Genomic DNA, 27805 nt, shown 5'->3' on the forward strand with positions numbered 1-27805 from the left:
GCTTCAGAGCCACATAGGAGCCCTAGGAACATTAGGTGTCACAACGGACAAGTGTAATTCCATGCTTTTACCACTAGTAGAGTCTTGTCTGCCCGAGGACATTCTAAGAACTTGGGAGAGAACTTCTTCAATCGCACTCATTGGCCAGTCTTCTTCAAATTCAGCTGTTGAACCAGGGGGCGCTAGTGTCAGTGACCAGAGTGTGAATTCCAAGAATCGTTTCAACAGTTTGATGCAATTTCTTAGATGTGAAGTAGAACAGGAACAGAAGATTACTTTGGCTATGTCAGGGTTTGGTGTTTTGTCTTCGGTAGCTGTCAAGGGAAGTCCAAAGAAGAAGGAAAAGAGCTTGAATTACATCACTAATCCGAATGAGAACATTCCCACATTGGCAGGTCTCCTTACTGCATTTGGTAGAGAAACAGCAGGGTGTGTATTTTGTTCGTCTAATCACAAGTCTCAAGACTGTATTAAGGCCCAGAAGATGACTTTGCAAGAACGTCGTCTTGCACTTGAGACTAAAATATGCTGTTTTCTTGTCTCAAGGTCGGACATCCAGCGAAGAAATGTAGAAATAGGCCTAGGTGCATCATTTGTGGTCGAGGACACTTTGTGGTTATGTGTGATAAATTGCCACAAACCCAGGTAGACTCAGCCGTAGGGAGACCGAACTCAACAGGAGACAAGATGGCTTCTAGTGCGCAAGTCCAGAAAGATGAGGCTTTAGCTAGTTTGTCGAACCATTGTAGGGTACTGATGCAAACACTAGTTGTCAAGGTTCGGGGCCAAGGAGTTGAGCGGACTGTAAGAGCATTAATTGATTCAACATCACAACGTTCCTACATTTTGAAGAGTACAGCCACGGAAATGGGATATCAAACTGGCAGGCAGGAAAATATCCAACACTCGCTATTTGGAGGTACAACCACTGGAGTATACAATCATTGTGTGTACACTATTTATCTCTCTAGTCTGGATGGTAGCTACAACTGTCACTTTGAAACATTAGACCAAACAAGAATTTGTGGTGCCATACCTTCAGTACATCAAGGTCCTTGGATTGAAGAACTAAGTAGTCAGCACATTGTTTTGAGTGACATCAAATCTTATGGACCAATAGAAATATTAATTGGAGCTGATGTTGCAGGCAAATTGTTTACATGGAGGCCACAAGATACTAAGTACTGGACTAGTGGCCATGGAAACTCATTTGGGATGGATTTTAATGGGCAAAGTACCTTCAGAACATAGGAATGAGGAATGTATGGCTATGGTGGTGACTGCTATGCTAACAAGAGAAGCCACCATCACAGATTTGTGGACTCTAGATACTTTAGGGATTAGTGATCCATCTGAGAAACGCAGCAGATCTGAGATTGGGTCTACTACACAGCAACATTTCCTTGATACAGTATCAGTCAATGAAGAAGAGCGTTTTGAAGTTCACCTCCTATGGGTTGAGAACCATCCTCCACTGCCTGATAATTACCAATTATCACTGAAGAGACTGATGTCTACTGTTAAGAGATTGAATACTGACGGTTACTATGATGCTTATCAGGAAGTACTAGATGATTGGCTGAGGGAAGGGGTGATAGAAGAGGTGCCTTCTCAGGAAATGGATGTTCATTGCCACTATTTGCCTCATCGTCACGTTGTGAAACCTGGATCAACAACACCAGTGCGCCCAGTGTTCGATGCCTCGTCTAAAGAAGATAAACAGCCCAGCCTCAATCAATGTCTTGAGAAAGGCCCTAATTTAATTGAGAAAATACCTTCCGTGTTGGCTCGTTTCCGACTGAAGAAGGTGGGAGTTGTTGGAGACATAAGAAGAGCTTTTCTCCAGATCAGCATTCGCGAGAGAGACAGAAATCTTTTGAGATTCTTGTGCTTAGACAGAAATGGAAGTCTCAAGACATACAGACATTGTCGTGTTGTATTTGGAGTCTCTCCAAGTCCTTTTCTATTAGAATCATGCATCAAACTTCACCTTGAAAATACAGTAGTACTGTGTGAGGAAGGGAATTCACCATGGCCCAAGTCATTTGTGGAACTTCTTACCCATAGCTTCTATGTTGATAATTGCCTTGCCAGTTTGGACGATGAAGAACAAGCTAAACAGTTTATTGATGTAGCTTCAGGTGTCATGAGGGAACAGCGATTTTGTCTTCGAGGGTGGGAGTTGACCGGAAGTAATGATGTTTCCGAACCTACCAATGTGTTAGGACTCCTATGGAACAAGTCCGACGATTCCCTAGCAATCAACATAAATAACCTTCTTTCGATTTGCTTCGAGAAAATAACAAAGAAAGTTATTTTGAGTGCTGCCCATAGAATTTTTGATCCGGTGGGTGTCACATGTAGTGTAGCATTAATACCAAAATTGTTGCTTCAACAGACTTGGAGGGAATGTTGGACATGAGAAGAAGAAGTCAATGAAGAAATCAAAATGAAATTCTTGAGTTGGCTTGAAGAAGTTCCTCTTTTAGCTCAAGTCAAGATTTCTCGTTGGTTGTCTAACTGCAACAGCCCAGACGACTCCTGGACACTTCACATTTTTTCAGATGCCTGTCAGACATCATATGCAGCGGCTGTATTCCTGCGTGTTGAGCAAGGGGGTGAAGTGAGAGTTCACTTGGTGGCTGCCAAGTCAAGAGTTGCACCAACTGGAAAATCAGGCAAGGGATTGACCATTCCCAGGTTAGAACTTTTAGCAGCTTCAATAGCAACGAGATTATATGCATCGATTGTAAAGGATTATTGTATTCCCGATATTAAGGCAATTTTTTTGGACAGATGCTTCAACTGTTGTCGCTTGGATTCAGCGAAGTGAAGCATGGGATGCTTTTGTCATGAACCGGATTAAGGAGATACGAGAACTGTCAGTTGGTTGCGAATCAGATCTTCCATCACGTGGATGTTCTGTGAAGAAGTTGATACAATGCCGTTGGTGGGAAGGCCCTGGTTGGTTGAGAGAAAATCCAGACTGCTGGCCACAAACTGACTTTTCTTATAATGAGGAAGAGATAAATTCGGAGAGAAGGAAGAATGTCGTTTCAATGATATGAAATAATTCAGAAGACATCAGTAAAGATTGGTATTACCGACACTTTTCTCAGTACAAGAAAATTGTAAGGATGGTAGGCTGGATGTTACGCTTTCTGACCAACTGTCGCATCAGCAAAGCTCAACGCATACATCGTGACCTGACAAGTGAGGAATTTGTCACGGCAGAAAGGAAGATTTTACGGTGGGTGCAGGAGGAAGTGTTCATAGATGTTTTCAATTCCAAACTAAAGAGCTTACTTCCGTTTGTTGACGAACAGGGATTGATTCGTTTGATGACCAAGATATCAAACCGGGATGATGTCAGAGACATTTGTCATCCCATTGTGCTCCCAAAGGCTGATCACCCAGTCGTTCAGCGACTGATTGTGGACGCCCATCTTAGCAACTGTCATGCTGGTACGCAGATGCTTTTGTCAATTCTGAGGCAACAGTATTGGATTCTAGGAGGTAGACAAACAATTAGAGCTGTTATTAACTCCTGCATGATTTGTAAACGTCATAGTTCAAAGAAGTTGGCAGCTCATCCTTCACCTTTACCTGAGAGTAGAGTGCGTGACGCAAGAATTTTTGAAGTTACTGGAGTTGATTTTGCTGGTCCTCTCTACATCAAAGCCGATGATGGAACCTCGAAGAATGCATGGGTTTGCTTATTCACTTGCGGAGTTTATCGTGCAGTTCGATTGGAACTGGTGTCTTCGTTATCAACAGATAGCTTTCTACAAGCTTTCAGACGTTTCTGCAGCAAACAAGGAAGACCTGTCATTGTCTACAGTGACCAGGGAACAAATTTTGTTGGGTTTAAGAACTCCTGTCACAAACTGGACTGGAATGCAATCTCACAATACAGTTCAGCGCGGAAGATAGATTGGCGTTTTAATCCTCCAGCTTCGCCATGGTGGGGAGGTTGGTGGGAACGACTAGTAGGAATGCTCAAAACTCTTCTCCGTCGAGTGCTTCGTCGATCATCTGTCAACTATGAAGAGATGCAGACAATCCTCTGTGACTGCGAAACCGTCATAAATTCTCGGCCATTAACCTATTTGTCTGACAACCCATCAGATCTGGCTGCTCTAACTCCAAACATGTTTCTACACGACATAGAAGAAGTAGGAATACCTGAGTATGACCTGTTCGAAGCAACTGATCTTCGGAAAAGACTGCAGTATCGCCTTCAGTTGAAAAAGAATCTTAGAGAAGGATTTCGTACTGAGTATTTATGTTAGTTGAAGTTATTCGCCAGCAAGGATAAGCCACATGATCTCAAACTGGGAGAAATTGTTTGGTTGGCAATGATGACACTAGAAGAATGGATTGGCCATTGGGACGAGTTGTCGAGCTTGTTAAGGGAAAGGATGGCAATGTTAGAGTAGTTCGTGTCGTCACTGCTTCAGACGAGCTTATAAGGCCAGTTCAAAGAATATACCCACTAGATCTCGAGTTTCAACCACCGGAGGATACCCAAGAAATCCGAAACCATCTAAGGAAAGACTTTTGTTCCAAGTGAGGAAAATATAAAGGATAATCACGAGGCCGGAGCATGTGACTCTTCTACTCCTGCTGTAGATGGTCCTCAAGTTTCAAAGCAGACAGTGAAAATAACTCGTCTAGGACGATTGATTCACAAGCCACAAAAGTTAAATTTGTGATATGTGTCAATTAACATATTTATTTCTGTTTATATTATTGAATTTTATCATTTTGTAATTGTTTCATGACTATTTTATGAAAGTGGCAATTTGTGCATAAAGAATGTAAATCAATTCATGTTAACATTCATTTGACTTAGGTGGGAGGATGTTGTGTGAGATCAGTTAGTGTAACCTCTTTGATTCCTGTTACTCCTGAGATTTGTTTTTGAGAGCTTTGAAATAAGCAAAGAAACACACTTCAAGTTTTAGTTTGGGATCTTTTTTGTTGTTCGCAAGATGGCTTCCATGTATATATGTGTATTAAAATAAATGTGTTTGATTATTGTGGAATTGTACCCGTGTTTTATCGTTTTCGAAGTGCATTCCCAACAGACAGTATGGACCTATCAGGAAAACTGAGAAGAAGAGGATACCCAGGAAGGTGCATGAGATGGGAATGGAAGGCAGGAGGCTAAGAGGAATACCAACAGACAATGATTGAAAGGAGTGGAGAAGCAGGTAAAGAAAATAGCAGTGGACTAGACCACAGTGACGACAAAGAGATGATGGAAGACAGACGATAATGAAGAGGCTTATATTCTAAACAGATTCGGGCAGTGGCTGGAAGCTGTGCACGGTTATTAATACGGTATAATGTCATCATAATGATAATGGACACTGGTGGATACTGCAAGTAGTTAAGCTTTTTAAATCAAAAGCCTACCATCCATTTGTTGGAGGGGCCAATGACCTTTGATGTTAGGCCCCTTAAAAAACAAGCATCATCATCATCATTTGTTGCAGAACTACAATGAGTTCATGCATCCTTATTCCCTAGTATTTCTTGCAAATATTCGATTTTATACCTCTCTTTAAAACAAAATAATTCTTCCTTCCACTTCTGGTCAGTAATACATCTTTGAGGAAATTTTAACATGTATCTTTAAAGCATTTGAGTCTGTCAAAAACATCCAACATATCTGTAAATACAGGTGGAGAGAGAACAGAATAATGGTTCACAACAAGGAAATGCACTCTCATCATTACTTTTCATTATAATAATGGATGGTATAATGCTGAAAGTGGCTGAGGAAATTAGAAAAAAATTGAAAGCAATAGTGTTTACAAATGATTTGGTTGTTTGGGGAAACAGAGAGGAGGAAATTCGGGAGGAGCTGGATGCTTGGGATGAAACGGTACAAGGATATGACATGAAATTTAGTATAATAAAATATAAATGTAAATACCAGCATATTATAGTATTGTATATGTTCTAACTAGTGTTTTTGACAGACTGAATATCTTTTAATTTTCACTAAGTCAATACTGAAAAAGTATAGCTTTCTTGTTAAAAAATGAACAGTTAAATTCATCTCCAAGTGTTGAGCATTTTTATATTTTAAACCAATGATATTCATGTGGACCGAAATGAAACATGATCAGTCCACTTTAGGCAATGGAAGCTCTGATGGAAACCTTTTAGCCTTGATGTACAGTGTATTGTGATCATCTCAGGAGAATCTTCATCTACTGACTAGAACAAGTTAGTTTCACAACTGAATTTTTCTTTATCAAAGGGAAGTGGAAAAGAGCAGATATCAATTTAGGAAGCTTGTTCTGATACAGCATGTTTTGCAATTTTCATTTGTAGACTTGACTATTGCAAGTTATAAATCTTATTCCATATTGTCGGTTGTCACTTTACAAATAAAAGTATTTCTAAAATCCTCCTTATCAATACAAATCAACTCATCTGTTAGATGGAACAAAGTCTATACATGTTTCAGCCTATTCTCAAGGCCATCTTCAGTAGCAGAACAATTATTACATTACACAAACAAATTAAAAATCTTGATGAAGTGAAATGACAGTGATCATGATTAATGAATTAAAAACATATTGAGGTACAAAGTCCTCTCGTCTGATGGGTCGTTCTTGATTGTCAAATAAAACTTGCTGAATGTTAAAATGAAAACACTGTGCCAAGCATTGTTGTGAAACCGTCAATACCATGGATTAAAACGTGTGTAACATCTGTAAAGAGAAAAGGAATTATGAGTGGATGAAAAACAAGTTAAAATAATGTAAGAAAAGAAAACTCATTTAACTTACTTTTAAATAAAAGTTGTCGTCTCGAATGGAAATGACCTTGTCAGTCTCAAGTCACATTGACAACTAAGCTTGTGTGTGGCTTACCTTGTATGTGTGCCGAGGCGGTTGGGTGTGGGAATGGAGAGGGAGGGGCGAAGTTGGAGGGACCAGGTGAGTCGCAGGAGGAGGGTGTTGAAGGAAGAGCAGGTATTGTTCTAGAATGTCGGTAGTGAAACTCGTTTTTATTAACAAATTGTTCATAGATAAGCGGGACAAAGGTTTCCAATAATACATTTTTCTTTGCATTGATTTCATTCAATTTGTGAACGGGATTGTTATATTGGTTTATATCCATATTAATATTCTCTAGTATATTAAGTAAGGGACCTTTCTGTTCATAGTGTAAGATCTTTAAATCTTGTTCAATTGTTGTGCTTTTGGTGATTTTTCTCTCTACAATGTCCGCTCATGGCTGAGTAGCGGTTGTACTTTAGGGCATTGAGGTGTTCGGAGTACCTTATATTGAAGCTACGGTCTTTTTGTCCAACATACGTTGAAAGACACGATTGGCATTTTAATTTGTATATCCCAGAGTTTGAACATTTTTTGTTGCTATTGACAGTACGAGAATTAAAAAATGATTTTGCATTGGTGAGAACGGTCTTGAAAGCTACTTTTAACTCGTGTTTTTTAAAGATATTTGAAATAGACTATATGTTATATTATTATTATTAAATGTAAATGTAGTGAATTTCTCTTTAGGGGAAGATTCTTTTTTCTAAGGTGGTCTTGGGGTTACTTTTGAATTAATTAAGAATTTTGTTCACGAAAGCTTTGCTGAAACCATTACCTTCGGCTATTGTATAAATGGTGTTGGTTTACTTTCTAAAATTCTTTGGGGATAAATTAACATTAAGAGCTCTGAAAATCATACTGTTATAAGCTGTCTTCTTCTGCGTCTCTGGGTGTAGAGAAGTCTGGTGGATTGTGTTTATTGTGTGGGTGGGCTTCCTGTAAATATTAAAAGAAAGGGTTCTATTCTGATTGCGAGTAATAGTTAAATCGAGATAATTAAGGGAATTGTTGTTCTCGGATTCTATCGTAAACTTTATGTGCGGACCCAGGTTATTAAGTAATTCAAGAACTGTGTTGCTATCAGTAGTATGAGAATCCAGCATAATAAAAGTATCATCAACGTAGCGAGTCCAATGTTTGATACCATTAATTTTTCCTATAATATGAGTGTATTCAACGAAATTGACGTAGTCAATATGTACGCGAATGTACCCGTCAATAAAACCATCGAAATAGTAAAAAATAATCTTTCCAAATTCAGTAAATTGACTGTGGGGGAGATAGATGAGTTTGTTCAGATCCTCAAGTTTACATTAAATAATAGTTTCTTCACTTTTAATGACATCATATACCAACAGAAGGGTCTTCCTATGGGGTCACCGGCCTCGAGAATCCGCGTTGATATTTACGTAGATTTCCTTGAATACATTCATATTACAGTATAGGAAAAATTGTCCGCCTTCGTAGCGTAACGGTTAGTGTTATTAGCTGCCGTCCTCGGGGGCCCGGGTTCGATTCGTGGTACTTCCAGGAATTTAAAACTGGCAGGAGGGCTGGTATGTGGTTGAAATGGTACATGCAGCTCACCTCCAATTGGGGTGTGCCTGAAAAGAGCTGCACCACCTCGGGATGAGGACACGAGTTTACTTACTATAGGAGAAATTAATGGTATCAAACATTGGACTCCATACGTTGATGATACTTCTTTATCCTGGATTCTCATATTACTGATAGCAACACAGTTCTTGAATTATTAATAACATGGATCCGCACATAAAGTGTACGATAGAATCCGAGAAAAAAATTCCCTTAATTATCTCGATTTAACTATTACTCGCAATCAGAATAAAACCCTTTCTTTTAATATTTACAGGAAACCCACCCACACAATAAACACAATCCACCAGACTTCTCTACACCCAGGGACGCAGAAAAAGACAGCTTATAATAGTATGATTTTCAGAGCTCTTAATGTTCATTTATCCCGTAAAAAAATTTAGAAAGTAAATCAACACCATTTATACAATAGCCGAAGGCAATGGTTTCAGTAAAGCTTTCGTGAACAAAATTCTTAATTAATTCAGAAGTAAACCCAAGACCACCTTAGAAATATAATCTTCCCCTAAAGAGAAATTCACTACATTTACCTTTAATAATAATAACATATATCCTATTTCAAACATCTTTAATAAACACAAGTTAAAAGTAGCTTTCAAGACCGTTCACACCAACGCAAAAACATTTTTAATTCTCATACTGTCATTAGCAACAAAAAATATTCAAACTCTGGGATATACAAACTAAAATGCCGATCTTGTCTTTCAACGTATGTTGGACAAACAGGCCGTAGCTTCGGCGTAAGATACTCCGAACACCTCAATACCCTAAAGTACAACCGCTACTCAGCCATAAGCGAACATTGTAGAGAGAAAATTCACAAATACACAACAATTGAACAAGATTTAAAGATCTTACACTATGAACAGAAAGGTCCCTTACTTAATATACTAGAGAATATTTATATAGATATCGACCAATATAACAATCCCGTGCACAACTTGAATGAAATCAATGAAAAGAAAATATATTATTAGAAACCTTTGCCCTGCTTATCTGTGAACAATTTATTAATAAAAACGAGTTTCACTACTAACATTCCAGAACAATACCTGCTCTTCCTACAACACCGTCCTTCCGTGAATCACCTGGTCCCTCCCCCTTCGTCCCTCCCTCACCATTCCCACACCCAACCGCATCGACACAGATACACGGTAAGCCACACACAAGCTTAGTTGTCAATGTGACTTGAGACTGACAAGGTCATTTCCATTCGAGAGGATAACTTTTATTTACAAGTTAAATGAGTTTTCTTTTCTTACATTAATTTTAACTTGTTTTTCATCCACTCATAATTCCTTTTCTCATTACGGATGTTACACACGTTTTAATCCATGGTATTGACGGTCTCACTACAATGCTTGGCACAGTGTTTTTATTTTAACATTCAGCAAGTTTTATTTGACAATCAAGAACGACCCATCAGACGAGAGGACTTTGTACCTCAATATGTTTTTAATTCATTAATCATGGTCACTGTCATTTCACTTCATCAAGATTTTTAATTTGTTTGTGTTATGTAATAATTGTTCTGCTACTGAAGACGGCCTTGAAAATGGGCTGAAACATGTATAGACTTTGTTCCATCTAACAGATGAGTTGATTTGTATTGATAAGTAGGATTTTATAAATAATTTTATTTGTAAAGAGACTTGACTACCAGTAGAGTACCATATGTTATTCACCATTTGATGATCTGTTTGAAGAGATGAATGAAATTCCATTAGGTTATCTGAATGATTTCTCAATTACCACTTTATTTTGAGGATCGTAATATAATGATTTAAAACAGCTTTATCAACTTGTTGATGTTTCAAGTCAATAAATTCTCTTAGAATTATGTGATGGTTATGGAACTTCCTACACATAACACCACAGCCATAAAGTACAGTAAGTGTAAATTTGATTCCTCATTCCGTGGCTAAATGGTTAGCGTGCTGGTCTTTGGTCACAGAGGCCCCGGGTTCGATTCCCGGCAGGGTCATGTATTTTAACCTTAATTGGTTAATTTAGCTAGCATGGGTGCTGGGTGTATGTGTTGTCTTCATCATTTCATCCTCATCACGATGCACAGGTCGCCTACGGGCATCAAATCAAAAGACCTGCACTTGGTGAGCCGAACTTGTCCTCGGACATTCCCGGCACTACAAGCTATATGCCATTTCATTTCCTTTTTTGTCCTCATTCCATGGTGGTGCAGCTGTTTTGAGGCATACCCTTCTGTAAATGAGCCTCATGCCCCTTTTCAACCACTTACCAATCATCCTGGTCCTCCTGTTATTCTTAAATTTCTGTCAGTTTTGGGAACTGAATCCAGGCTTCTGTTGATGACAGCTAATAACGATAACTGTGACACATTTGTATTAGACCTTAGCTGTCATCTACCGAGGCTTGGGATAAAGCTCAATACTGCTAGAAATATAAGATTAATGGGAGGGCTGGTATGTGGTCAAAATATACATGCAACTCACCTCAAACTTATTTGTCTACTAATGTTATTCCACATAATTTTCTTTGTCAATTATACAGTGGAAGTGATCATTTTATATGCTGGGAGACCATACTTCTTTACAATTTGGAAATAAATATTTTAATAGTGTGCTTTTAAAGATCATGTGACTCAAATATACATAATTTAGTTTGTCAGTTATACAGTGGAAGTGTTCATTTTATATGCTGGGAGACCATACTTCCTTACAATTTGCAAATAAATATTCTAATAGGGTGCTTTAAGGATTATGTGACTCAAATACATCAGAGATACTATAACAAAATTTTGAAACCTGCTACCTTTATGAAGTTGAAAATAGTTTCTTTTTTTATAAACCTTTTTTTAAAATCAGCTCATCTTTGTACTGCATTATGCACTTATGAGACTGATTATTTGTTATTAAAATTGGACATATTTCAGTGTCTCTTACTGAAAATAGTATTTGCTGTAGTTTTGTGATGAATTATTGTATACAAAGTTTTAGTTTTTTAATTCAAGAAGAAAATGACCTCATATTTATGGTAGGAGTATTAATTATTTTGGTAAATAATGCTTAAAATATAATAGAGGTATTTTACATGATTACTGTGTAATTGCTTGTGACTTTTGCTTGGAAAGAGAAAACAATGAAATCTCTCCAATGCATGTATTTCTCTTATTGGATGCAACTAGTACATTATTAAGCTTCATTCTATATGAAATTGATTGAAATAAAAAGTACAGTATATAATTGAGCACTTCCTTACATCTTAGACTATTCTTTCAGATATTCTACAAACAACTATTTGAGAAAAAGAACAGCAAATGTATTTGAACTCAAAACTAGTTTCCCTGAAATGACAATTTGCTTAGCAAGTCCGTATATGCAAGAGGTCTTACATATCCACATCATAAATGTAAAAATTTTCTCACCTGGCTGGAAGACTTCATATCTAAGTTTTGTTACCACATCAGAGACAAAATTTGAGTCTGCGTTAGCAAAGAATGGAACTGATGCAACTAATGAGCGGCAGTTGTAATTAATAACATCCTGAAAAGACAAGAAATACTCAGTGAATTATACAATTCTACTCAATTTACATATTTCCGAAGTGAATACTTACAACGCTATTTGAAGTAGTATGTATGTAACAAGTACATATTGATGATTCTGTTTAAGGGGTTACTTTTCATATATGTGGTAAATAGATAAGTAAACTATACACTCATAATTAAGGTTAATACACAACAAATGTGAAATAAATTGGCTTTAAGTCAGAATATACCACTATTTCCTACATGAAGGGTGATGAACATTTCTGCATTGAATAGAAAAGTAAAATAATGTCTATGCTAAGTGAAAAGAGACTATATGCAATAAAATTAGACACATAATGTCAAACAGATAAATGTTGAATTGTGTTTAATGCATTTTTAGATACTATCAAAGATCCTAGTTTATGATTCTATTTTGCTGGCAAGATGTAGTGTTTACAGTGCACTATGTCTTCTGGTATGGGCTAGAATAAAATTGTTACTTTCATTGACCTGTCTCAGTCTTATACTTGGCATTGACAATATGAAAGTGGCTGAGGTATGAGTGACACTAGTAATGGTGTGAAAATGTTGCTCATAGGATCGGTTGGTGCGTGCATTTCAGTGGGCTTGGCAGACTGATGTGCAAGAGCAACTTCTAGCTAAGTGAGGAAAGCAACGGGAAACTATCTCACTCCTCATTTCCCTAGTACACCTCTTCAGTGACACCTAGGCCATCTATGACAGCTAATGGTGAACCCGTTGAGGATCCAACCAGCCTTTGGGCTGAATACCCAACATACACGGGATATTTCTCACAGTGTTCAGTTCATCAATGTATCTTAAATGAGTGTTTTGTCTTAGAAGAAAAACAGAGCAAAAAGTGAGGAATATTTTTCATATCTTATAATTCATCATAAGTACTTACCTCCCGAAGCTTTTCTGACAGTTCACCGAGAATTGCTTCCTCATCAAAGAATTTTCCTTGATATCTGTGTTCAAAATATTCTGTAATTCTTTGACGCATTTCACGTGGCAACTTACGATAGGCCATATACTCTTCCACTTGCTTAACCTAAACACAAAGGAACAGGATATAACTATTAGCAGATTTACAAGAGGTTCAGTAGAACACAATAAAACTTCTTTAACCAGACTGAATAGTAATTTAGAACAATATTCACTTTGACATCCTTAATGAATGAGTTGTTCTACTGAGAAATTACACAAATGCAAAATAGATGGCCCAAATAGAGAACTTAAAGAAGGTTTATTACCAGTACTTTCTTTGACAGTGTTGCTTAGTAAAGATGCTTAGTGAAAAAACATCAAATAAGTATCTGTAATGTTTTTCTATTTCAGGAAGCCAAGAATAACGTTCGAGGGGATTCTTCACACTGTAATCTTTGTACTGAGCAGTGCTTCCTTGTGAAATAATCACTAGTCACATATGATGCACCTGTTTCTGGGCAATATTTGCAGGTATGAAATTAGTTTTCCAGAATTATCGAGAACTAAAGATCTGACTTTGATACATTGGTGACTACCAGTGGCGTATGCTGGGATCAAGACGTGGGCTACCACTAGACTTAGTTTGCCCCGTTTCGATAGTTGGTTTAGTGAACATTACGCCTTAAGCGTTTTGAGTTGCAGCCGATAGCCAAGGCTGCTTCACAAGCTACTGCCTTGGCCTCTACCACTGCCAATACTCAACACCTGATCAGTCAAGATGGTAGCCTAAGGTTTAGGAAATTGAAGTCCGGCTTTGTGGCTAAATGGACAGAATGCTTGCCTTTGGTCCGATGGCCCGGTTCAATTTTCAGAATCAACCCCCTAATACTGTTAATTCTCCTGGCTTAGGGACTAGGGGTTTATGGCATCTTCGGCATTCATTTTATCATTAAGTCACCACCAAGCCTATACAGATGCCATATAGCATTATTATTATTGTTATTATCATTATCATTGTTAAATAGAAATTTTAAATTTTACGGCGGTCGTACTCATCGTTCGCTGGTTAGTTAGCTTCTTCAAGAGATCAGTGGTGGTGTCCGACCCATGATCACTGGTTTGATTCCAACAAGCAAAAGAGAACACTAAACCTGAAAGATTGCTTTTCACTTTAGCAGATCTACCTATAAAAAAACTATACTGTATTACTCCTGTAACAGCAGCTCTGCAGTGTCTTCTACAAGGATGTAGAAGAAAACGGGAGTGAAATACCAGCACTCTTATCTATATAATTAAGTCAGAAGGATGAGGTGAGGAAGTATATATGATGAGTAACGCACGGTTGATAGTTAGCAGTGGCGATCTGACGGACCGAAGCCTAGCACACCTCCCCCGGTCCCCGCACCTAAACGCATACAGCAGCAAGCCGCCTGAGGTGAGTCGAGGGGAGAGGGATGAGAATCTGGGCTGCAATATCAGTCTCCGAAGCCTTTTTCTCAGAAATATGTGCGACGATTTTTCTCATTGCTTTCAAGGTTTGTAAATGGAACAATGTGTCAGATGCTTACATTATAATGTGCTTTAGATTTCCATCATTCGCATTTGAGGTTTGGGCTTCACTGATAGCCTTGGTAGCCCACAGTATACGCCACTGGTGACTACAGTGATAAGGTAGGTACTTCTCAAACATTTCAATATTATGCTCTCTCGGTAAAGAATAATGATATCTTATTATTGACAGTGTTATGAATAGGATAAGGCAAGGATTGCATAAATTATAATGTAAATAGGGTTCTAAGCCACAAAACATTTTATACATCTAAAGATATATAAAACATGGCATGAATAATATTTTGACTAATAATTTGCTCTAACAGCTAAGATGGTGACCTAATACCTGTTTACTTTGAACACCTATTATGAACCTCCTTTCATTCCAGCAAGTACAATTTGTTTACAATTGATCAGGAATTATGTGCAATAATTGTGAAATAATCACCAGTCACATACGATGCACAAGAATTAACTATTTAATATATACCTGTTTCTAGGCAAATTTTATAGCTATAAAATTAGCATTCCTGGATTGTTGTTATTAAGCTTGAGTAAAAAATTTAAAAATAGCCTAATACTGAACACTGATTATGTTGTTCAGAATGGAAAATTTGCTTTCTGTCTGCTGTGATTGACAACAGTTGTTTAATACATATAAAATTACATTATTGGGTAGAACAAACCACAAAGAAGAGAAAACATATGATATCACACATGTTTCACGAATTTCAAATCAGGCACTGAGTGGTGAAAATTTCATATTTAATCATATTCTTAGCATTAGAACCTGCTTAGTAAAGAAAACATTAAATAAGTATGTGTAATGTTTTTCTAGTTTAGGAAGCTAAGAATAACGGCCGAGAGGATTCCTCACGCTGTCCATGCATCACCTTGTAATCTTTGTTATGCTGAGCAGCAGTTGCTTGGTAGGCCAAGGCCCATCAGGGCTAAAGTGCCATGGGGTTTGGTTTTATGTGTAAACTAAAATGGGGATTCAGTTTATACAATGAAAGCACTAAATTACTAATTTGACAAACCCTTTTCTAAAACGTTTTACAGAAATAAATATTTGACACTTGCCTTCTCCCGATATTGACGTCTTGAAGAATCCAAACTCTGGATGAGATTTGTTGCATGACCCAGGAACAGAGCATAACAAGTTGCACCACTGATCATTGACAGCATCGTGAGCCACATGTCAGTCAAGGACTGAGGTGGAAATCGTCCATAGCCAATACACAGCATGTGAGACATAGCCTTAAACAATGCCCAGGAATACTGCTCCAGCCAAAATGCTTCCTGAAATCAGATTCAAGAACAGTATCACTTGAATGTCTAAACTCAGTACTGATCCAAGATGGACATACCAATTATTCCATTGACATGCAACAGTTCCCAATATTTGAAACCATATGATTGAAAAAACTGAATAGTCAACACTTTTAGTCACCAGATTGACAATGGTAATGAACAGAAGACTTCTGTGAAAAATTAGCAAAGTTTTTGCACTTAGCACTGTATATACACTGAAATGAAACTGCTCATCAAAGACAGGTATATTGTTTCCTTAAACATTGACTACCAGTACCTATTGCTACCTTGCTTTGTTATAGGATTTTGTATAATGTAGCTACTGGCCCTGTGTACTCCAGTGCATGGTGAAACTGATGCACACCAATATATTTGGTTTGTCTAAAACGTTTGGTGAGTGCTATCAGAAACAAACAAACAGAAGATACAAACAAATTTCACTTTATTGCCCCTCAAAATAATTGCCACCTGCTACAACAGATGTTTGGCAACGCTCATACAGCTTCTGAAAACTGTCAGCAAAGACCTCTTTCAGGAACGATCATAGAATAAGCTTCCACACGACCTTGGATGGACATCCACAAAATGTACGACTTTCATGAATCTTTTCAGGCTGGGAAACAGGAAACAGTCCGCAAGAGCGGGATCAGAAACAGGCATGCTGCACTGAGCGAGGAATTCATGCACACGAATTTCTCTGTACGTAGGGGCATTTTCTGCTCATAGCTACCCTCCTGTAAAACTTTCACCAACATTTCATGCGTATCTGTTGCCATTTTCCCCAATTTGTAGCAGAACGTGATGTTCATGTGTTGTTGCATTGTGTCGTGACACTACCCCTAACACTGACTAAGTTCTACTGGCCGCAATGGGTTTATCCTGCCGTTCACGTGTACTCAATCAATCAATCAATCAATCAATCAATCAATCAATCAATCAATCAATCAATCAATACTGATCTGCATTTAGGGCAGTCGCCCAGGTGGCAGATTCCCTATTTGTTGTTTTCCTAGCCTTTTCCTAAATGATTTCAAAGAAATTGGAAATTTATTGAACATCTCTCTTGGTAAGTTATTCCAATCCCTAACTCCCCTTCCAATAGATGAATATTTGCCCCAGTTTGTCCTCTTGAATTCCAACTTTATCTTCATATTGTGATCTTTCCTACTTTTATAAACGCCATTCAAACTTATTCGTCTACTAATGTCATTCCACGCCATCTCTCCGCTGACAGCCCGGAACATACCACTTAGTCGAGCAGCTCTTCTTCTTTCTCTCAATTCTTCCCAACCCAAACATTGCAACATTTTTGTAACGCTACTCTTTTGTCGGAAATCGCCCAGAACAAATCGAGCTGCTTTTCTTTGGATTTTTTCCAGTTCTTGAATCAGGTAATCCTGGTGAGGGTCCCATACACTGGAACCATACTCTAGTTGGGGTCTTACCAGAGACTTATATGCCCTCTCCTTTACATCCTTACTACAACCCCTAAACACCCTCATAACCATGTGCAGAGATCTGTACCCTTTATTTACAATCCCATTTATGTGATTACCCCAATGAAGATCTTTCCTTATATTAACACCTAGATACTTACAATGATCCCCAAAAGGAACTTTCACCCCATCAACGCAGTAATTAAAACTGAGAGGACTTTTCCTACTTGTAAAACTCACAACCTGACTTTTAACCCCGTTTATCAACATACCATTGCCTGCTGTCCATCTCACAACATTTTCGAGGTCACGTTGCAGTTGCTCACAATCTTGTAACTTATTTATCACTCTATAGAGAATAACATCATCCGCAAAAAGCCTTACCTCCGATTCCACTCCTTTACTCATATCATTTATATATATAAGAAAACATAAAGGTCCGATAATACTGCCTTGAGGAATTCCCCTCTTAATTATTACAGGGTCAGATAAAGCTTCACCTACTCTAATTCTCTGAGATCTATTTTCTAGAAATACAGCAACCCATTCAGTCACTCTTTTGTCTAGTCCAATTGCACTCATTTTTGCCAGTAGTCTCCTATGATCCACCCTATCAAATGCTTTAGACAGGTCAATCGCGATACAGTCCACTTGACCTCCTGAATCCAAGATATCTGCTATATCTTGCTGGAATCCTACAAGTTGAGCTTCAGTGGAATAACCTTTCCTAAAACCGAATTGCCTTCTATCGAACCAGTTATTAATTTCACAAACATGTCTAATATAATCAGAAAGAATGCCTTCCCAAAGCTTACATACAATGCATGTCAAACTTACTGGCCTGTAATTTTCAGCTTTATGTCTATCACCCTTTCCTTTATACACAGGGGCAACTATAGCAACTCTCCATTCATCTGGTATAGCTCCTCCGACCATACAATAATCAAATAAGTACTTCAGATATGGTACTATATCCCAACCCATTGTCTTTAGTATATCCCCAGAAATCTGATCAATTCCAGTCGCTTTTCTAGTTTTTAACTTTTGTATCTTATTGTAAATGTCATTGTTATCATATGTAAATTTTATTACTTCTTTGGACTTAGTCTTCTCCTCTATCTCGACATTATCCTTGTAACCAACAATCTTTACATACTGCTGACTGAATACTTCTGCCTTTTGAAGATCCTCACATACACACTCCCCTTGTTCATTAATTATTCCTGGAATGTCCTTCTTGGAACCTGTTTCTGCCTTAAAATACCTATACATACCCTTCCATTTTTCACTAAAATTCGTATGACTGCCAATTATGCTTGCCATCATATTATCCTGCTGTTACTCCATGTTACATGGCACTTCTTGCCATGTCTTTGAAAAGCCATGTACATGCGTGTGCACCTGCATCATTCACCAAAATTTTAGACAAATCAGGAATGCTAAGGTTGCGAGATCTCCCCAGGTTTTCAGTGTATCAATACTGCTAGGTAACATTAAATCAAGAATAACATTATCTTCATGCTTATCTATTAACACTCACTATTTTCAACAATTGCAGAAGCTGGCTGAAATACTGGTACCATATCTCTGTGTCTTACTGGAATACTTTGGTGGAGAGAGTTTTTTCTTCATTAAACATGATGTGGACATCTGAAAAATCGAGGGTGAGTGCAGAAACTCTTTGAGTCATGCTTGCCATCTTAACGAACTTGAACAAAACCTATCATGGATTTGTTACAAAACTGGTATTCAGAGAAGATCTGCTTAAAAATATTGCCTGTTCTCACAAATACCAGCAGATATGTAGGCCTATTGTATTAGTAGAATGAGAATTCTTAGTGTGAAGTTATAAAGTGTTGTTTAATTCCTTAAATATGTTAAATATTTATAACTGAACTGCATATTAAGTGTAGGCCTAGGCTAAAGTTAATTTTTAATTGTGTCGATATCTGTCCCTGGAAATCTTGAGAAAAATCTGTTAACCTTGATGTGTGCTCGACAACTGCACAGATTAGCAGACAGCTGCACACAAAAAATTACATATAAACAATTTGTTCTGGACAATATCTAACAAAGGGGTAGTGTAAAAAAGATCTTTGTGCTGGGAAGACTTGACAGTAAGTAGACAAGCTACTGGATTAAGCAGTATGTTCCAAGTAGTCAGTGGAGAGATGGCATGGAATGACATTAGTAGATGAATAAGCTTCAGTGGAGTGGAATGGAGTTTTCAGAGGTAGGAAAGATCATATATGTAGATGAAATTTGAATTAAAGAGGACAAATGGGGGTAAATATTTATTTAAAGGAAGATAAATTAGAGACTGAAATAATTTATCAAGGAAAAGGTTTGATAAATTTAGTGTAAATTCAAAAGTCGTGTATGAACTGAATGGTAATCTGCTGATCTCCATTTGGTTTTTTACTGTTCCATTTGTCTCTTTGGCTTTCTCTCTTCCTCTAATTTTTCTCTGTAATATCTTTACAGGAAATGTGAAAATGTTTTAATTTCCATTAATATCATATAGTACCGGTATATCTTCCATGTCAGAGTTAGGGGAGAGTGTTGTACCTTGACTATAGTGTCCCTAAAACTACGTTTTGTTCCCATTCATACTGCTCTCAAACTCAACAAATTTGTAAAATATGCCAATCAGTAACACAGAGGTACTTAGTTTTGATTTGTTATTTTAACAAGCATAACAAGTAGGCAAAACGAAATTTTTAACATGGAAAGTACCGTAAATATTTAGCTCATTCTTGTATACTTGTAATACAGAAACAAAAATGTGTTTGTTACTATCTGCAGTGTGTTTCTTATCATCTGGTGAGTGAATGCATAGTACTGTATGCTGAATTAAGGGATTTATAATCATCTCTAACTTACAGGGTAACATTTGTTGAAATATGCATCCTATTTTACCCTGGAACACAAAACCTCATGAACCATGGAACATGTTCCAGGGCACTCGATGCTATCATTTACTACTTTTTTGTTCAGATTATGCTGAGAAGTAAATCAGGCATCAAAAGTGTTCAGATGATTTGGACACCTTAAGGAAAGCTTTTGTATCAGCTATGGTACCTTCAGAAACTAAATTTCTATCAGAGAAGCTTGCCAAGTGTGCAGTGTGAAGTTAGCTACTTTGTTAAGGCATCTATCGAAATTTTGAAACTCTGAAACAGAAACTTTCCGTTATAAACCAAGATGAGACAGCAGAAAAGTATAGTACTATTTTATTAGAGTGAAGAAAATTGTTTGAAGAACATTAAAACTATTGCAAAAATTAACTATGAACTATGATTTGACCAGAAGGGGTGTTAGGGAACTGGCTTACAAGTTTGCATATGGCAATGCTAAGAACTACCCTCAGTTATGGAATAAAAAGAAATAGCTGGAAAAGAATGAATGAGAGAATTAATGAAATGTCATCCTGTCGTATCCATAAGGAACCCATGAGTTACAAGTTTAAGCAGGGCTACCAATCTTAACAAAATAAATAAAGCATTGTTTTTTGACAAAGTTGAAATGTTTGTTGTTGTTTTTTACCCATCCCACCAGTATGAATTTGGAACTGTGATGAAATTGATGTGTCCACTGTCCAAGCTCCTAGAAAAATAGTAGCTCCAAAAGGAATAAGGTAGATTGAGTATTCAACACCTGTCAAACATGACTTGTCACAATTATTGTGGCAGTCAGTGTAACTGGGATTCATATTCCTATAATGTTTGTGTTTCTTACAGTTAATTTTAAGTCCAGAATGCTGTATGGTGTAACGTCAGGGTCAGTTAGTGCTGCTACTTCCTCTGGTTGGTCAGATGAAGAAGCCTTCCAACAGTGTTCGAGGAATTTTATTGAATTTATTTAGCCCATCAAAGGAAAACATGTTTTTTTGGTGGAGAATGAGACTCGTCTCACTATGGAAGCTCTCGATATGGCATCTGATTTGGGCAATGTAAAAGTCACATTTTCCCAACATCACCGTAAAATACAGCCTCTTGATTGAGCTGTCGATCCATCTCTGAAGTCTTCCTACAGTCATTTATTCGATTTGTGGCATGTCAAACATTCAGGACAAACCTTTAACATCTATAGCATGGGGGATGTTATGGAAAAAACCTGTCCACATGCATTGTATCCTGGAAACAAAGAAATACTTTCCAAATTAAAAATTGATTTCAAATATTTATTAACACTACTTTCCATCTATATTACCCATGTCCCAAGTTACAAGAGGGTTTGTTTCATGGTACATGGAACACATTATGCCTTTACACCTTGCTACAAATTATTTTCTTCATCCTTAATAGAACTGTAAAACAAAAAAATATAAACAGGAAGCTATGAAGGAAACTTTGATACTCATTGTTGCCATTTTATAGGATTAAATCAATCAACTACCACAAATATATAAAAATTGTTCCATTGTATGACAGTCTCTGCTAATTTTTGAATTGTGAGTGATACCGGTACTGTACTTCATTAACTTCTTCTTCAGTTCATTATCTATATGAACTCTGTGGGAAGTAGACATTACTGGCTCACTTCTCACGAGGTTCCTAACATTTCTTCATAAACTGTTAATTATTCCTAAGATAATGTATAATTTCCAGGAAATCTGAAATCATTCTTGGTAATTTGATCCTGATTTTATTTATCTATTGTATGTATGTTGGGTATTCAGCCTGAAGCCTGGTTTGATCCCCCACAGTTCCACCAACAGCTGTCATAGATAACCTAGGCATCACTGAAGAGGCATACTAGGAAAATGAGGAGTTGGGTTGTTTCCCGTTGCTTTCCTCACCAAGCCAGAAGTTGCTATTACAAATCAGTCTGCCAAGCCCACCGAAATGCATGCACCAACCGACCCTATGAGTGACATTTTCTGATTCTGGAAAAGCTAGTAATATTTCCTGAAGTTATGTTTTATATGTATGATGAAAATTAATAAGCAAGTGGAATTTCAGCATCTAAAAAATAATTTTATATTTTGGTCATACTATGATGTGATGAAGAAAATACCTTTGTTTCATAAACCATGCAGGTAACAAATTTTCTTAACTACGTTTAGTAAAATAAGAAAATTTGTTTAGTCAATTTTCATTGGATGTAAGAAATCTAATGTTTTCCAACATTAAAATTACAGTTATTTCCTGTTGACTATTCTCATTTTCCACACATATAAAATATATTTCTTAATATACATGTTTAATACATCTACTGTATGAAACTTTATTTGGTACCATACCATACTTTCACATGCTTGCATATTCCTTAAAACTCTCTTTCACTATCTTGCTAATTAGTTTTCAGATCTAATACCTGACATTAATGGAAGAGGGGAAATGATACCTTTTAAAAAGGTAAAAAAATGGTTAAGCCTACTGAAATTAACATAACTGAGATATTCGTGAATCTGGATTGGGAAAGTAATTCAGCTTTTATTCAATTTGAGAAAGAATGGTACTAGCAAATATTACCTGGAGCTCATTGATAGCAACCCATGAGTTGGAGGGGAAGCCTTGCAACATGGGCACCAAAAACTGTAGGCAGCCCGACCAATGACCAATCAGTAACATCATGCAGATAAGGTTGAAGATCCGCATGAAGACACTCGCCATGTTGAGGAACTGAAATCCAATAGTAACAGAAACTTTATGTCTAATGATCCAGTAAGGACTTTAAGGGTATTTTATGATCAGATTAGATTTCTTCTCATTTAGTATTCTACAGTGGCCTTGTATTATATAATCAAATACATTCTGAATATGAAGGCATTTGAATGATTTTGAAGAAAATAACAAGGTTTTATTTTAGTTATTATTATGATGATCACAGCCCAAATCAGTACCTAGGCCTACTGACAGACTTCAGAACAGGAGACCATACAGGGTCACTTTGCTTAAGTTTCAAATAATGAAAATATTAAGGATAATGTAGAGAAATTTGCTTGGTTAAACACTTTATACATAACATATAACTGGGGACAGGACACACTTCAGAAAAGGATAAGGAGAAATTAAACACATACAATTATTGTAAGGAAGAAGCCACACATGCAAGTAAGACTGAAACAAACATTTTTGGGACATACTTTGACAATTCTAAAACATTGTAGAAATCAAAGAGTGAAATTTTATATTCTACAACAGTCATTTGACATGCTGTCCTGTCTGTTATTTAAGTGAGAGTGGAAGTGGCATTAAGCTTCAGATAGAGGCTCAAAATTTATTTCCTTCGGACCAAGAATTTCAGTAATGACTTGCTAAATACAATAAGAAGAAAGTACACAATGGCCCCATACTTGAACTGAGTTGAATTTGTGTAGAAAATAGTACAAATGGAGGTCTCAGTACCACAATAACATATACTGCTGTGAGATCTGAATAAGTCAACGCAGGAATAGTGAAAATATTAATTACAGTTCACAAGTATCCTGCGGTATCAAGGCATTTTGTATTCAGTCTCCTCAGACCTAAGTCTACTAGCTGCTAGGAATTATCTGGATCCTAAGAACTAAACTTTTACATAGTCGTAGAACAGAGGACCATACGTGGTCACTTCATTTTAGTTTCAAAGAATGAAAATATTTACGATAATGTAGAGAAATTTGTTTGTTACCCACTTTGTACATAACATATAAATGGGTACAGGTTAACTTCTAGCACACTTCAGAAACACATACATTTAATTTAAGGAAGAAGCCGCACATGCAAGTAAGACTGAAACAAACATTTGTGGGACATCCTTCTACAATTCTAAGACATTGTAGAAATTAAAGAATTAAATATCATATTCTACAACAGTCATTTGACATGCTATCCTGACAGTTATTTAAGTGAGAATGATATCAGTATTAAGCTTTGAACAGAGGCTCAAAATTTGTTTATTTCGGACCAAGAATTTGAGTCATGGCTGGGTAAATACCGTATGAAGTGGCTTCACACTTGAAACAATTCGAATTTGTGTGGAAAATAGTGCAGTAGGAGGTCTTAGTACCAAAGTAATGCATACTGCTGTGAGACCTCAATAAGCCAACACAGGAATGGCGAAAATATTCATTACAATTCACAAGTATCTTGCAGTAGCAAGGCATTTTATATTCACTCTCCTCAGACCTAAGTCTACTAGGTACTAGGAATCATCTGGATCCTAAGAACTAAACTTTTAATTAGTAGTGAACTTCATGCTTTCTCCATGGCCTTGCATTAGCACAGATTCATGAGCATCTGTTATTTAGTTTGAAAGAGGAACACTGAGGATAAAACATGTAAGAAATTGCATTCATAAAATGATATCCAATTAGCTCTTTCCCAAACTGTACTTGCATGTCCTGTTACCTAAAATTTTCATAGGTTGAAAATAGCTACTGCACTACAGTACTAATCACTATTTCATGAGCATAAAACTATAAGCTTTTCAATACTACTGCACTTCAATACCTTATGGAAACAAATAATGCAGAATGATTTCTATTTGCTACAACAAGTTTGTTAAATGTATGCTACATGAAAACTGTTATCCTTTAGGACAGTCTGATAATAAAAACCTACAGTTATAATACTTTTGCTCTTGTCAAAAAATGCTAACCTGTGAATTGAGTATATCGCCGACTACATGCAATTACAGTATAATTTCTGACTTGGGTCAGCAGTTTGTCAATATGAGAAGAAATCAAATTACATCTTTCTAGATTTATCAATTTTAGGTCCTTTTCTGCTTCATTTTGGGTTCAAGTTCTATGCAGTATGACTGGTGTCTTATATTGTACATTACTTTGATATCTGTTCTGGTGTGTAAACTTATTATTATTTTTGAGCTTTGAAATTAAAGGATGACTGTGAACTTTGAACAAGGAACAGCAGTATCATTGGTCAGCATAAATAGAGTGTGGAAAAGTAGCAGGAAATACAGAATCAGTATTATTATGGAATATCACCTTAGCTTCTAAGTTCTTTCATGGCATATGAGGTAAAACCCAGCACCATGAAGCCAACATGTTTTGAAGTATGAGTAGAGCCTACTCTGTCGCCTTTGCCTAGTTCAGCACGGAAGTGGCATTTTATTACAATAGTTAGGGTATATATTACTGACATATCAATATAACAAGGAATTCATTCAGTTGGAGGGATTATAAATGGAAAATTATTTTTGGTCCAGGATATGATTAACTCAAGTAAGTGATTTTTCATGAAAATGTTGACGACATTGTACTTACAAAAATAACTTTTACTGTAATGCATTTGGTACAAGACCGCAAATAAGATCTATGCATTGAAATTTATTGTCAAGTTTCATTTATTTGATGATACGATCAAGTGACAAATCTGTGCAATTTACTACGAGAAGACAACAGATTTTGGGACTTCAGACATTTTGTACCAAGTGGGTATTTATGATGACTTGGGAAGAATAATCTTGTATAACATGCAATAGAAATTCATTTACTTGGACATGTCATATTACTGTCACTTCTATTATTCTTTCAAATGAAGTGTATTTTACTAACCAAGATTAGGCTTTCGATTTAGGAAATGCCAAAGGATTTTTACAGAATAAGAGCTAAATTCGAGATATTCGCTGAAGTTTGTTGCGGCCGTTCTAGCTCTACACCCGTACGTGACATCCCACTTGGAACAAAGGGATATTCCATATAAGTACAGTACAATACAGGACAGTTGAAGGCATTCTTATCCCTTTGATATATATACAATATCCTGTAACTGAACACTGATGACAATTATGAAGGGTATTGAGGAATGGATGTTTAAATATGTGAACGACAGAACATTAGGAGAGCACACTTAACTACAGACTTTTACCGATAGGTGGCTAAGAGTCGCCCGTAAGGTACTGTATGAACTGCACGCCTTGCAGCACGGCTGGCCTATTCGCGTGTTGGAGGAGCGTGTGGCTGAGACCATAGATTTAGTAAATAACACACTAGAGGTAGCAGCAGCGCCACCGTCTGCGAGAGAATCACTGCAGCGAGCGAAGCATCTTGAAATCTTAGCTGCCTGGCAAAGAGCTCTCTCCGCTCTACTCATCAATGTAAATAGAGAACTTTTAAAACTGTATAGATATTGATATGGTTTAAAATTCATACTACTCAACATTCTCAGATTCTACAGTATATTTGTGATGTTACTGTCCAGTTGAAGGAAAGACCAAAAATCTTAAATAAAGGAGAAATGCATAATAAAATGGACAGTGTTCAGTTGCGTTTATATCACACAAAATTTATTAACTGTTCATGTTAAGTCTTCAAACAACATACTTTAAAATTAGGGGTATGTATATTTCTCTATCTTTTGTGCAAATGGCCAGTACTTTAGGCATAATTCTACCACACGGCTGAAAACATTCTCTCTCATACGAAGCGAATAAGAGAGTTCTTAGGCCTAAAAGCCTTGGCGAGCTTATAGGGCTAGTAGACAAATTATTGCCATCGCTGTTTTTTAAACATATATTTTACTAACTCTATGGCTGAGACGTCCCAATTCTTGAAATCGTTGACACCTCCTCCCGAAACGTGTTTGTAAATCACACCATGTCCTCTCTTGGACTATCATCCTTCTTTGGGACGACCTTATCTTGCTGGACGTGAAAGGAATGATCTGGTTTGACGATTTATATTGAAATGTTACCAATCCGGGTTGTCGCCTTGCTATTAGTTAACACTGTGCTCAAGAATTATTTCAAGGGTTTAAACTGACCTTTCGACAAAGATTTTAATACATAGGTTTTCACTCTTCATAATTCAGCAGTCAAGATGAGGCAAGCCGTAAAATGAACTGCATCCGTAACTGAATGGACATTCTACAAGTAATCATGAATATGTCCTCCGTAATTGTCGTGAATTCGGAGTTAGGTAGTAGGGCTAATGAAAATGGAAACAGGAATGTTAATACCATCAGATGATATTCCCCCTCCATTAATAAAAGATGTGTGTGCAGGTCTCAGAACCTCTGTAAATACAAGTGTATCGATAGTGGATCAACATTTTTTCGATAAGTGGAAATGCATTTCTTTGTAACATTTTAACTGCTACTTTTTGTACAAGTCAGTTATTTATATCGATGTCCTTCGAAATCGGGGTCTTACAAATTAAGATGGGTGTTTAGGCTAGCTGTATTTTTTCTGTACATTTTCAGGAAGTTCAAAGCTGATAGTATATGGAGTAAGGCCTTCCCGCAGGATTGGAGGACGAATGCACACGAGCTCAGTTGGCACTTCCTGTGTGCAAAAGTAATTTAGATATGTCTATTACACTTACTGCAATAGACTGTTCATCACAGAGTAGAACCACCAATATAATTCAGCACGAGCCGCCACTGGTGTGTGCATGTGCCTTATCACATGTGCAGTATATACTTAGTGTGATTTCAGTCCAGTGCTGAGCCATTGTTGAACTAGTGCCAGCGGTTAGTAATGTTTGGCCAGTATTATCTACCACACACATCACACACATTGAATGGAAGGAAAAGGAAGGTTGTAGTTTTATATGGCAGGGCTTCTATTCTATAAGGCACCTGAAATACGGAAAAATGACTTTACATTTCAAAAATCCC

General features: G+C 37.1%; 1 protein-coding gene across 2 annotated transcripts in view; it reads right to left on the bottom strand.

Moving 5' to 3' along the window:
* Positions 1-27805, bottom strand: part of Ih (hyperpolarization activated cyclic nucleotide gated potassium channel Ih) — a 945440-nt gene that overhangs the window by 41219 nt on the left and 876416 nt on the right. For both annotated transcript variants that reach the window (XM_067140514.2, XM_068226134.1), the window contains 4 exons: positions 22715-22864; positions 15571-15789; positions 12914-13060; positions 11884-12001 (listed from right to left, as the gene is read on the bottom strand). In XM_067140514.2, the coding sequence (XP_066996615.2) occupies positions 11884-12001; positions 12914-13060; positions 15571-15789; positions 22715-22864 (634 nt within the window). The remainder of the gene's footprint in view (positions 1-11883; positions 12002-12913; positions 13061-15570; positions 15790-22714; positions 22865-27805) is intronic.

The sequence above is a fragment of the Anabrus simplex genome, chromosome 2, assembly GCF_040414725.1.
Source record: "Anabrus simplex isolate iqAnaSimp1 chromosome 2, ASM4041472v1, whole genome shotgun sequence".
In the NCBI taxonomy this organism is placed as follows: Eukaryota; Metazoa; Arthropoda; class Insecta; order Orthoptera; family Tettigoniidae; genus Anabrus; species Anabrus simplex.